The sequence below is a fragment of the Peromyscus eremicus genome, chromosome 4, assembly GCF_949786415.1.
Source record: "Peromyscus eremicus chromosome 4, PerEre_H2_v1, whole genome shotgun sequence".
In the NCBI taxonomy this organism is placed as follows: Eukaryota; Metazoa; Chordata; class Mammalia; order Rodentia; family Cricetidae; genus Peromyscus; species Peromyscus eremicus.
In genome coordinates this window covers 152555310-152567658 of record NC_081419.1, presented here as the reverse complement: position 1 = coordinate 152567658, position 12349 = coordinate 152555310, and the positions used below count along the sequence as shown (strand labels likewise).

At 50.0% G+C, this 12349-nt stretch overlaps 1 protein-coding gene across 2 annotated transcripts in view; it reads right to left on the bottom strand.

Moving 5' to 3' along the window:
* Positions 1-1702: 1702 nt before the first annotated feature.
* Rtel1 (regulator of telomere elongation helicase 1) overlaps positions 1703-12349 on the bottom strand; it is a 33961-nt gene continuing 23314 nt past the window's right edge. Inside the window, exons 15-33 of one of the 2 annotated variants that reach the window (XM_059262139.1) lie at positions 10962-11036; positions 10776-10857; positions 8713-9115; positions 8582-8622; positions 8322-8407; positions 8102-8179; positions 7590-7667; positions 7102-7248; positions 6908-7023; positions 6588-6711; positions 6332-6482; positions 6104-6246; positions 5454-5549; positions 4192-4387; positions 3860-4000; positions 3218-3295; positions 2818-3042; positions 2559-2720; positions 1703-2440 (exon numbers count right to left, since the gene is read on the bottom strand). In XM_059262139.1, the coding sequence (XP_059118122.1) occupies positions 2298-2440; positions 2559-2720; positions 2818-3042; positions 3218-3295; positions 3860-4000; positions 4192-4387; positions 5454-5549; positions 6104-6246; positions 6332-6482; positions 6588-6711; positions 6908-7023; positions 7102-7248; positions 7590-7667; positions 8102-8179; positions 8322-8407; positions 8582-8622; positions 8713-9115; positions 10776-10857; positions 10962-11036 (2565 nt within the window). In that variant the 3' untranslated portion in view covers positions 1703-2297. The remainder of the gene's footprint in view (positions 2441-2558; positions 2721-2817; positions 3043-3217; positions 3296-3859; positions 4001-4191; positions 4388-5453; positions 5550-6103; positions 6247-6331; positions 6483-6587; positions 6712-6907; positions 7024-7101; positions 7249-7589; positions 7668-8101; positions 8180-8321; positions 8408-8581; positions 8623-8712; positions 9116-10775; positions 10858-10961; positions 11037-12349) is intronic. The other variant, XM_059262140.1, reaches the window with a different exon arrangement.

The window sequence follows — 12349 nt, the reverse complement described above, 5'->3', positions numbered from 1 at the left end:
GCCAGTCACAAGGAAAATGGTGCATTGGCACCTCTCCATATAGAGCAGCCTAGCCTTATAAAACAACTGAAGCAATTGTGACAACAGTACTTGATCCTGAACGTCACTCAAGTTGGAGAGCTGTTGGAGCTGCAGCTCTAAGGCCACCAGGGCCTCCTGTTGTGGCGGGGGTAGTGAGCTCTGTTTTCCTGGGTTTTACCAGGGCCTGCTACAGCTACCACAGCCCTTTAAAGGAAATGTCATAGAAAGTCAAAAAGTCCCTACAAAGAAGTCAGGGTAGGCCACATGGGTCACTAAATTCAGAGAGCTAAGGAGAAATTCCTAAACATTAAACAAGGCATGAAAGTAGGTAATGGGAAAAGTAGGAACAGAATGCCCATGGGAACAAGGGACAGGGCAGCTAATCAGAGAGGAGCTTCAGGCTAGACAGCCTAATGAAAATCCCGAGCCGGGTGGTGGTGGTACATGCCTTTAATGCCAGCACAAGTAAAGGCAGATGGATCTCTGAGTTCAAGGCCAGCCTGGTCTACAGAGCAAGATCCAGGACAGACACCAAAACTACACTGAGAAACCCTATCTCGAAAAAAAAACAAAAAGAGAACAAAAAAAAAAAACAACCTCCCCCTGAGCTCTATTATTGGAAAAGGTAAGGAGGGCCAATATAGGTGGGACTGAGATCTGTCATTTCCTGCAAGGAGCCTCTCAAAAACTTAAGTCTGGGTAGCCTGTTTTTCATTATCAAAAAGCAGCATCACCTTGGGCTAACAAATATATACAGGAGTTCCCTTTCCAGGGCTCTGACCTTGTCCACAAACTTCTGGCTTACCCGGTCCTGGTTCCAAGAGGAGGAAATGGGCAAAGTTGAAAGCCAAATCTAGGCCAGGGCAGAGCAGTTATGGTGAGGGTGACATTGTTCTGAACGTGAGTAGCTAGCTGAGGTGCCTGTAGGGCACAGGCTCCACTGAGTATTCCTGCTTTTAGGTGCCTAATGAAATGGGTGGGAGAGGACAGGGATTACCTGGAGTCTACCTTCTTCCTGAAGCTTAAATCCTAAGCTTCTATACTCTGACTCGATGCCAGGCATCCACCAGAGCAATCATGCCAGTGCCAGATGGCACTGTAAGAGCTAAGAACTCCCATGCTCAAGTTCATAGGGAAAGTGTGCATATACACTCACCAGCTTCCAGTATAGTTAGGCTGGACTATTTCATACAGATGAGACCTGAAACCACCCAGAAGGGCTTTGGAGCATGGCTGGTGGAAGAAGAAATCTATAAAAAGGATGAAGGAATGGGTCCCTATTGGTTTGGAAGCTAACTGGACATGGAGAACACTGTAGGTCTGTAAGAAGGGCTCTTTCCAGACCTTTGTCCTTCCGTGTGTGTGTATAATGGATTTTTTATAGTGTTTCTCTGTGTAGCCCTGGAAAAGGTGTGTGTGTGTGTGTATAATGGATTTTTTATAGTGTTTCTCTGTGTAGCCCTGGAAAAGGCTGGCCTCAAACTCAAAGACAGCTTCTTAAGTGCTGGGATTAAAGGTGTATACCAGCACCGTTTTGTTTGTTTTTGAGGCAGAATCTCTAGCTTTGGCTGTCCTGAAACTAGGAGAAACTCATCTGCTTCTATAGGGATTAAAGGTTTGTACCACTATACCTAGCACCTCCATGACACTCAAATTGTCCAAGCCCAGGACATAGACACCATCTTGACAATTGGTTTTATTGAAAAGCCCATCCCTTTAGTAATACAGGCACAGTGCCAATATAGGCACCCAAAAAAAGCTCTGGCAAGGAGGCATCTAGCAGACCCACTCCATGCCCTGAAGTTTCAGGGTTTCTCACAGGTAGGTTCAGATCTCACTAGATGGCCAAGTATGAGACTTGTAGTGGGTCAGCCAATGTCTAGCCACATCAGGGCTCCCAAGGTTCTCCATTTGTGTTCACTGGGGCTTCGGCCAGAAGACCTGTGCAAGGCTTTGCTTCCTATTAACAGCACCACAATCTGGACACGTTCTAGAGGCCTGTGGAGATATCTGCTAGGCACTGCAGCTTGGCTAAGCGCACACCCTATGCCCCTCAGCCCACCACCTGGGGAGATGCCTGATGGGTTGGAGAAGGTCAGACCCCAACCTTGAGTTGCAGTTGCCAACAGGCCCGACAACGGTAGAAATCACAGGAGGGGCACTGGAAAAGCACAGTGTCTTCAGCTGCACAGGCCGGGCACACAAATGCTGCTGCAGGAGGTCTAAGTGAGCACACAGTTCCAGTGGCCTGCCATAACCAACAGTCCCTGTAACCCCTATTGCTTACTCCACTCAGGCTTCATATGCTTCATGGGCTCTGGGGTGCAATCATCAGACCTTACACTTTGGTCTGGCCTCTGTCTGAGGAAGGATGAGATCTTACTCTGGGTCTTCTCAGGTTTGCTGGACATTGAGGGACCTACAGACAGCAATGAGTATAAGAAGCTTATGTGCTTCCCTCCTGTTAACTCCTAGATGCCATGAGAGGCTCAGGGTGACAGGACAAGGGTGGAGGGAGTCCTCAAGTGGGCCCTCACCTGGTTTTGTGTCCTCATGGGCAAGTTCAGAAGGCACAGTCACGCTCTCTTCCTTGGGACCTGGCAGCTCCAAGCCCTTGCTTGTGGTAGGAAGGCCTGTCAGATCTGCACAGGTCTGTAGGAAGTGAGGCTTGTGGTGGGGACGCACAAACATGCCAAACCCTGTAGGGAACTTTTGCTCAGGCTCTGCACTTCTCATATACAGCCCCCACACCGCCTTTTCCCCAGAACCTATGCTCTACATCCAAGGACTACATACTCTGTAGCAGGGACAAGTGTTCAGGTTTTGCAGTGGTCAGAGCTGCTACCACAGCCAGCACCTTGCCCAGGTCATCATCCTGTTTATATGCCCTCAGAGCTGCCATAAGCTGGCTGCAGCCTGTAGATCCCAGAGCCTTGCGGATGTCAGACAGGTAGGTACGCACGGCAGGCTGGCCAGGTTTCTCTACTGTACATCCCACTTTTGGACAATTGTTGGGGTCTCCTGATGAGAGAGATATTACTGGGGTTCTAATGGCTGGAGAGTCCCTCCCCACTCCACTTCCTTCCAGAAGAGTCTGTTAGCTGCTCAGGACAAATGTGTTTTAAGAGTCCAAGCAGTCCAACACGACTCTTCAAGGATTTTTAAGTCCCACCTAGGGTTGTTAGGAGCCAAGTACCTTTAGGGAGCAGATGGGCAGACAGGTGAGGCCTCCCCTGGTTCAGGTGCTCTCCAGGGTCCAGCTGTCTACCTACACCTTCAAACAAGATCAGTTTAGGCTCTGACTCTCTCCTTCCTGGAGAAACATGCTCCTGAGACTAGACCTCATAATCCTCAGACAAGAAGGGGACCATGACATCAGACACACAGCAGAGACCCACCGAACTGGCTTGGAGGGCCCAGACAACGGGTCCAGCTCAGGAGCATAAGTACAGGCACTAGAAACCTTAATGAGTACCAAGCCCAAAAGGTGAATTCTCCCAATTGAATAAAGTCCCTCTGCCACACCTGCCCTGCATCAAGCAGTGGAACAGGTACTGCCTCTGTGGAGGGGCCAGCTCAGCTACTCAGAAGTACGACAGGTGCCCAGCTGCCAAGACTCTAGCATAAATTCTCTAGGGGCAGGTCTCTTGGATGCCTAGGCTAGGAAACAGAGTTCACCCAACAAATAGTGCTACCCTTGGGCAACAGAATCAGGGAGAATCATGCTTGACTAATCTAGCCAGCCAAGCAAAAGCCTAGGAATGCCTACTATGCCCATCTCAGGTGTAAACTGCCCTTCAAATCTGAGATTGAGGGTCTAGCCTGGGGCCTTGCTCACTGGTGGAGTCCGCAGCTGACTGTGCTTGTTCTCGGAAGTGAAGGTCGTGCCCTGGCTGGTAGCCATAGCCTTGGCCTGTTAGCTGGAAGCAGATGTCTTCAAACTGCTGCTTGTGGTGGGGTCGTACAAACTGGTAGAAGTCTGTGGGAAGTAGATGTCTGAGCCTATAGACTCTATACACTGTGATTGATGGGCTAGGGGCTCTGTGGACCATGGCCTACCCACCAGGCCCTTTCTCTAGGAAACAGAGACACCTTGGGCCCTAGTAGCCCTCTTAACCAGCCCCACCCCACCACTGTGGTGTTATTCCTTTAGCAGAAATTTGAAGGTACCTTTAAATAGGATGTGCTTCTTGGGGTCTTCAGCAAAGAGGCAGGTGAGAGACGCTACTAGGGCTTCAAAGTCATCAGAACCCTTATAGTGCTGCAGGGCCTGGGTAAAGGTGTTGAAGTTGGCTTGACTCAATGCTTGCTTCACAGCTACCATGAACAGCTTGGCTCTGTCTTGTGTGCCAGCCATCGGTTCCTTCTGCAACACATATAATCACAAGCCCTATGAGAGTCAGCCCTTCCCTTCTACCTTGGAGGCAGTACAGAGTCTAGGGTCAGGGGACAATGACTTGCCATTCAAGCTACTGCCTATGAACCATCTACCGGGACAAAAAGCAGAGAGGGCTGCTGGAGAAGGAAGGTCCAGTTCTGGTGTGTAGTGAAGCTTAGGCCTGTCTGAAACCACACCAAAGGCAGTCAGAAACCTATAGGGAACCTATGTGGCTTACTGCCCCACAGCAGATGTAGCTGTGGAGAACACTTCTCAACAGGTTCAGCCCTAGTTCTATACATCTCAGTCCTATATAGAACTATGTAAAGCAAGGCAGCTCCCACTCCTACCATTTCCACTCATCAGTAGGCTCCAGCCCCCCACAGCTAGTCTACTTCCTGTTGCATCAGCCCTCCTGGGCATTGTCTGATGCTTCTCACTAGCAGGATAAGGACAAAAGCCACCACTTGAGGCTTTCCAGCAGGCAAGGAGTTAATGGCTCAGGCTGTAACTCAAGTTTTCATGAGACTAGGAACACACTGCATCTCCTCATATGGATAATTCAGTGTCCATACTCAGAAAAAGCCAGTACCAAGCCATTCTGCTCATTATGGTGGAGGAAACCACAACCAGTTATGAACCCCAAATCAGATGGGCCTAAGAGTCAGGCCAGATTCCAGCAGAAAAAGAAAGATCTCTTCAGCAGGGCTGGAAAAGAGGAGTCTCTTGAGCAGGGTGAGCATGGTGGCACATGCCTGTAATCCCAGCACTTGGGAGGTAAAGGCAGGAGGAACAGGAGTTAAAAGTCATTCTCGGTTACATAGTAAGTTCAAGGCCAGCCTTTTTGTGACCCTATCACAAAACTAAAAAACATGGGGGAAGGGGGAGGCTGTCCTCTTAGAGAAAGAATGGCAAATTAGAGCCCCTAGTTATCAACATCATAGCTATTCAAGCCTAACCACACCCCTGCTTGGTTAGGGGCAATGGGCACCAGAGGCAAGATTGCCACGTTTGCCCACAAGCAGCTAGCTGGCTGCAGGGCTGGCTGACATACCGGATGGCTGACCAGCCTGACCTTCCTCCTTCCTCCTCTCTGTTCAACAGACAGCCTCTTCTCACATCGTAGGGCCAGGGTGGAGGAGCCAAGTGCCTGAGGGAAATACAGCTGTGGTCCCAACCCAAACCCAGAGTTCCCAAAGTACCTGTGATATTCTTTTGGGGCCGGTGGTCCTAAACAGAGGGCTGAAGGGGGAGGGTATCATGCCCTAATCCTGGTGGCAATGCTGAGATTCTGTCCCTTTTATGTCATGCCACTTGCCCTTGTTTGCAGGTAGCAGTGAGAGAGCCACAGGAAGGACAGGTTGTGGTAACTGACTGTCAGAGCAGGAATGGAGGGAAGGAGCTCCAAGTCAGACCTAGGAACTTACAGGGTTTGGGGCAAAGTTGAGGAAAAGGAACTCGAGATTCCATTCACACAACACAGGCTGGAAAAAAGGGCAGCTTTGGGCATAGCTGGGGGCAGGATGTGCTAAATTTAGAATAGACTGTGCCAGACTGACCCACAAAAGACCTGGTGGTGACATCATAGGAGCCAGGGTCTGGGGATGAGGCAAAGTACAATGGAAGTGCTGAGATCTCTCACTCGCCACCTGTGTGCTGGGAAGGGTCCATGTTCAGGCCAGACACCCTCGCCCTGCCTCATACCTGCTCTTTCTCAGATGCCCCACCCTTCTGCTCGTTGTACTCTAAGGCGGCTAGCAGCCCCACAGGCCTCTGCTGGGCAGAAATTGGCTGCTGCTCATACTCAACACACAGGCTGCTCTCAGAGTCTCCAGAAGCTGATAATCCTAAAGAAATGTGTTGACAGGAAAGCTTACCAGGAAGCAAGGACACTGTCTCTGTCACGTGTAGTTTGTACCCAGCCCCACACACCTATGGGCCTCTGCCTCAGGCTGGGCACATGTACATCCAAGCTCATGGCTTTCCGGGTGGAGAGGAGAGGGCTGGACAATGTAGCCTCCTTGACAGAAACTTCTCTCTCACTTACACTTGAGGTCACAGCCTGGGGAACTGGCAAAGGCATCTGTAGAATTATAAGGTAAGGAGGCTTGTATCCACTGCTCCTCAGAGAAGGGACTCCAGCCTCTCTATGTGACACAGGCAAATCAACTGGACATTTGGAGCTCACAGTTTTCTGAGCAATACGGAAGAACTGGGCTACATCTCGGACGACATGGCCAAAGTTGTCATACACCTTGAGGTAGGGGCGCACCCAGGAGGGCAGCTGGGCTCTGGCATCAGCATAGGCGAACCTGGAGGGTGAATGTGTGGCTATCAGCTCAAGGGCCATCCCTGCCCTACAGCCACTACACCCAAGTCTCAAAGTGAAGGACTATAGTATCTATTGGCAGAGCAAGAAAAGTTGCTACAGGCCTCATACAGGGGGGAAGAGGGTTCAGGGCCTAGAAAGTGGAAAGAAATGCAGATTGCCACAGAGCCCTCCTATACCTGTGGTCACATAGGAAGATGGCTCCATAGTCATGGCGGTGTCGGATAACCCTCCCAATAGCCTGGTTCACAGCCCTGGATGCCTGTTGCTGGTACCACTCCTGCCCAGAGAGGCACTAAAGAGGAAAGAATTTTGGCTATTGGGGTCCTTGGTCCCTAAAGTTCCCTGCTTACCCAGCCATGTGGTACCTCACCTGACCTCCAGCCCCACTCCGGCTTCTCAACTCATCCAAGAACTGCATCTTGAGGACCACACGGGGATCCATTCGTGGGGGATATGGGAGGCCCGTGACAATCACACCACGGCCGTTCATGTCTGAGAAGTCCAGTCCTTCACTGGCCTAGAACATAGAAAACAGGCACTCCTCTGCCCTGTTGGTCTCTACCCTGGCTTGGGGTATGCCCATGCCCTAACCCTTCCAGCCATCTATCCCAGGTATTGCAGGGACAAGACGAAGTTCCATTCTCAGATCAGGTCCACAGATGGGCCCATGTTAATTCTGCCACGCTCAGAACCAACCTCCTGCCTCACTTTGGCCTTGGCTACTAGTGCCCAGTAGGGCCCCTAGCATGGCTCCTTACTAATTTACTTGCTAGATGTATGACCCACGGCAGGAGCCTTGTTTCAGCCTATGCAAGGAAAACAGGTAAGAATAAAGAGGATGACCTGCAGAGACCTCACCTTTCCCCGGCACACTGCTAAGAAGGTGGCCCCACTAGACCCAGGGGAAGCAACTCGCTGGTAGTAGGCATCAATGACCTAGATGAAAAGGATGGTCAGCCAGGTTGAGCTTCCTGTCTCTCTCAAGTGACACCCAAATCTTATTTTCTAAGATGAAGGATGGTCTCAGCTGGGTGGGACATCAGGGTTCAGAAAGCATTTTCATGATCCCATTTCCAGCAGAGGCACACCCAACACCCAGAGCCTGCCCAGTGTTTCCAGAAAACACAGGGAACCCCACAGCCAGGATAGCTGCTGGGTCCCAAGGACTCAGGCAGGAGGATGAGGGGCCATTATCTACATGCCAGACCATGTCAGAGGCCTTCTAAAAGGTGATACACTTGGAAGTAAGCACACAGCCCAGAACAGGCAGTCTAGAGCTAGCCAGGGTCCCTGGTCAGAGACAGTGGTCAGCCAGAGGCTCTGAGGGGTGATAGAAACAAACACCACCTGACTCCTAGTTTGTCACAGACCTCTGAGAAGCTGCCTTTGTTCCTGGGTTCCACAAACAGAGGCTTCAGCACCTCCACCTTCCTGGCCAAGTCTTGTGCCTGTGGGAGAAAGCCAGGATGTGAGTGGACAGGTAAGGGCTATAGCTACAGCCCTGTTTCATGGCTCTTTCCAACTACCTTGCCCAGACTTTCAGTCATATTGGGAGTTCCATCTCTCAGGAGCGTATGTAGGGGAACGCACCCGCCAGAACTCCAGGCTTTTCTCCATGACGGGGTAGGAAGGGAAGAAGACCAGAAGCCCCTCGGGTACCACACGAGCGATGTTGCCTGGAAATGTCATAGCAGTGGTCCAGGCAAGGCTTAGTGGTTCTCAGGAATGCAAATGGGGAAGTACCAAATCCCTAACCCCCATGGGATGGAACAGGGTAGAGGGTCTAGAACCAGACCAGTTATGAACAAGGGATTCCTAAGAAGGAAGGAATTGTGTGGAGTAGTACTTACCCAGAGCCTTCCCCAAGGAAGATAAGCACTCCTTAGAAAACCTGTACAATTAGAGGCTGCTGCTATGAGAGAGGCCTAGATCTCAGCAATCCACAACACTGCAGAAAAGCCCAAAAACTAGGACCCCTTACCTTTTGTCATAGGCAGAGCTCAGCTGGACACCATCAGGTCCTCTGGGGACAACCCCCACCCAGAGCTGATTCCTGCCAATGATGTGTGGGTTCTCCAGACAGACTGGAAATGGGCTGGGAATGGCCAGAGGAAATAGATAACAAATAGACCGGAGATCTGAGACCCTTCTGGACACTGACCCACAGGAAGCCCTGGAGGCCAGGCCAGCATCCCCACCCCCATCCACCATGTTCCTAGTTTTTTGACTTCCAGCCAGAGGTGTCTCATACATCTGCATCTCCAGAGCGAAGGAGGACAGCGGAGCCAGTGTGCCACTGGTGAGGATAAGGGTTCGGACTCCTTGGCAGACCAGTTCACGCATGCTGTGGCTGGGACTGAAGCACCAATAGCTCAGCACCTTCCCTGCAGGAGAACTGGGTATGAAGACAGGACCGGGGTCCACCATCTTCATCTACTGTGTTGAGAGAGCAAACCACCTGCAGTCACATAGGCCCAGGTACACATACCAGGACAAAAGGCAAGGTCTGAGCTGGGACCTGAGCCCAGCCTGTAATCTAGCCCCTCTCAGAGGTCCAGAGAGCAAGAAAGAGGTTGACTCAGGATACTGGCAAATACAAAGACATCTGGCCTCAACCTTTAACTTCTGTAGAAACCATGACATGTGGCACTGGACTTGAGTTACTCTGCCAAAAGCACACAGGAAGGAAAAAGCATCCAAACTCCTGACATTTAAGGCATAACTGCTAAAAAGGGTATCAAAGTCCCAGACTCTGGTCACATCAGCAGCAGGCAAGGTCACTGATTCAGAAGCACAGTTCCAAGCAATGCCTCACTGACTAGAACCACACAATGCTCATTCCCAGTGATCTCTGGAAGCTCCAAAATTTAAAACACCACAACTTAAAAGTCACTGAAGGCAAAGTCAGGTGCCATCAGAGACAATTTCCATCCTAAGTTGGAACCTGCCCTGCTTGAGCTTGAAGCTGTCAACAACCTCAATAAACTCATTTCATATAAATACCCTCTAGGGAAGACTACTTTTGAGAACTCTTCAGTACCTGAGCACTCACCAACCTCACAAGGCATCACTATCATGAAGGACACTTTTTGATTGGAAGAGGGTATTTTGTACAGTAGGGAGGCCCCGGGGAGGCAGAACCACACCATGGCTCCTGCTGAACACATCGCACCTCTAACCCTTTCCTCCCTCTAGGCCAGAATGACTTAAATGACAGCATCCACACAAGCTCCATTGGACTGCTTTTGCTAGCTGCAACCTGTAAGTTACAAAGCAGCCTCAGGATGTAGTAGCATGGACTTGGGAGGCAGAGGCTGGCAGATCTCTGTGAGTTCAAGGCCAGCCTGGTCTACACAGTGAGTTCCAAGACAGCTAGAGCTACATAGTGAGACCCTATCTTGGGGAAAAACTAAACAAAACAAAGCAGCCCCCCAAAAAAGTGGTCTACAAAAATGGAAAGATAGGAACAGAAGCTCACAGGCAAGGCATTGCTGGACAATGTGAGAGATGTGGGAGCTGGTGCTGTAGCCTTGCTGAGGAGCAAACTTGACATGTAGGCTGAGTGTTGTCTGAGTCAGTGGTTGCCACAAGGCACATCTGTGAAGCCAGACTCATTGCCTAACTATCGTGTAAGGTAGGTGGGGCAGAATGCAGACAAGATCCTAGTGCTAAGACAGGGCAGTGGTGGTGCAGGCCTTTAATCCCAGCACTCGGGAGGCACAGGTAGATGGATCTCTGAGTTCAAGGCCAGCCAGGAAGAGACTCTGTCTCAAAAAATCAAAATAAATAAATAAATAAGTAAGTAAGTAAGTAAAATAATAATAAAATTCAAAGAAGTGTACCCTAAGTGAAGGAGGGGAGGCCTTGCAGGGCCCTGGTTCTGCCACTGCCCTACTAGGTAACTCTGGGTATATAACAGTGCTTCCAGCTTCCTCCAAGGTCTCTGGCTTTCAGTGGGCATAAGTGTGCGTGACTCCACATGTGATGGTACTACTGTGCAAAAGTTGGACAGAGTAGAAAATTTCCTGCAGTGCAGGTTTGTACCTTGTTTCCTAGCTGTAGTGGTGCTCCAGGCATCTGACCGCTGAGCTGTCCTCCAGTGGCTGGTTTCAGGGTGGACGTGTACCTGGAAGGACAAACATACATACACACCTGCCCAAGTCCTAGAGCAACTCCCCCACAGGTCTATGAGACCTCTCTACTAGCCCACATCCTGGAAGCTGCTCTTACCTTATAGGAATGTGAGATACCCAGATCTACCAGGGAACCAGGGCTGCCTTCAGGAGGGTCCACACTGAACACGACCTGAAAGGCAAGATAGCACAGCAGGAGGATTAGGAACCTGAGCTAAGAACACAAATACCTTCATGCTGAGATGGAAACTAAGGCCTCTTAGCCCAGCATACAAGAGCCCAAAGCTACTTCATCTTTCTCTTCACTCAGATGTTCAGGGGCCTCATCTGCCCAACCGTGAAACTAGAGAGCATACCTAGGCTTAGGAGAAGCCTAAGTTTATCTGGGCTGTCCCCTACTCCAAATGGCTCCAGAGCGCTCTTGGGCTTCTCCTACTGGGAGCTACCTGCACATATTAGGAATGCAGCAGCCTAGACAGCCCTTACTTGACTAACTCAATTTACTCTTCCTTCAGTACCTCTTGGTATTCCAGATTAACCTAGAAATTCAACATTCAAGTTAAGATTATGGCAGGGTTCCTAAAGTCCAGGAATAGGTTGACCTCCCCAAATTCATCTAACAGGGGAAATGCTAAGACAATTTATGGGAACAAAAGTGAATTTATTCTAGCCAGTATCAGAACTTACCAAAACCACAGCAAGTAAGAATTAAACAGTAAAGCAATATGACAACAGCAGCAAGAGACGAAAAAGTGGAAGAGCTGGGTAAAAGCAGTCACCTGCCACTCATACCCTTTATGAGGAGTGGTAGATAGATGCTCAGTCCCCATACAAACCCACACAATTCTACAGAAGATTTCAAAAACCAAAGAAAACTAGGAATGGGTTAGGCAGCATGAGCCAGAGCAACAATGCCTCCGGCAACAAGGAAACCTTTTCATCGAGCCTACCAAAAGACAGAAAAGGCAAGTAGAAGATATGAGATATAAGATATGACCATCATCTGAGGTGAACACACAGGATTTACAAAACCTTCAAATCAGTGAAAAACAGTCATACAAAAGAAGCACCATCCACTGTGAGAAACCACATCCATAGGGTAATAGAAGTAAATGCGAGCCACTGAGGAACAGGTGGAAGTATTACACATGGTTCTGACTTCCCTCAACAGGACCTGTCTTTGCACAGACTGTCTACCTTGCAAAGGTAGCTTGTCACTGCTTCTGGCCTTCCGTAACAGGCAGACCCTCCTTCACTGTGCTTCCCTGTTCACCTCCAGCTAAACTGACAACCCCAAACTCTCATCCCAGGGGTCTGCTCTGAGTAGAAGTCCCACACAGCCTGTGTGAGAACCCCCAGGCACTGTGTTCCACCCAGTGTCCACTGAACCTGTTTGTTGTTGGCTGTGCAGGAAACCACTGTGCCAATCTCTGCACCCCTAGTAGCACTAGGGAGGACCAGCTTCCCACTTGGGCTGAGTGAATA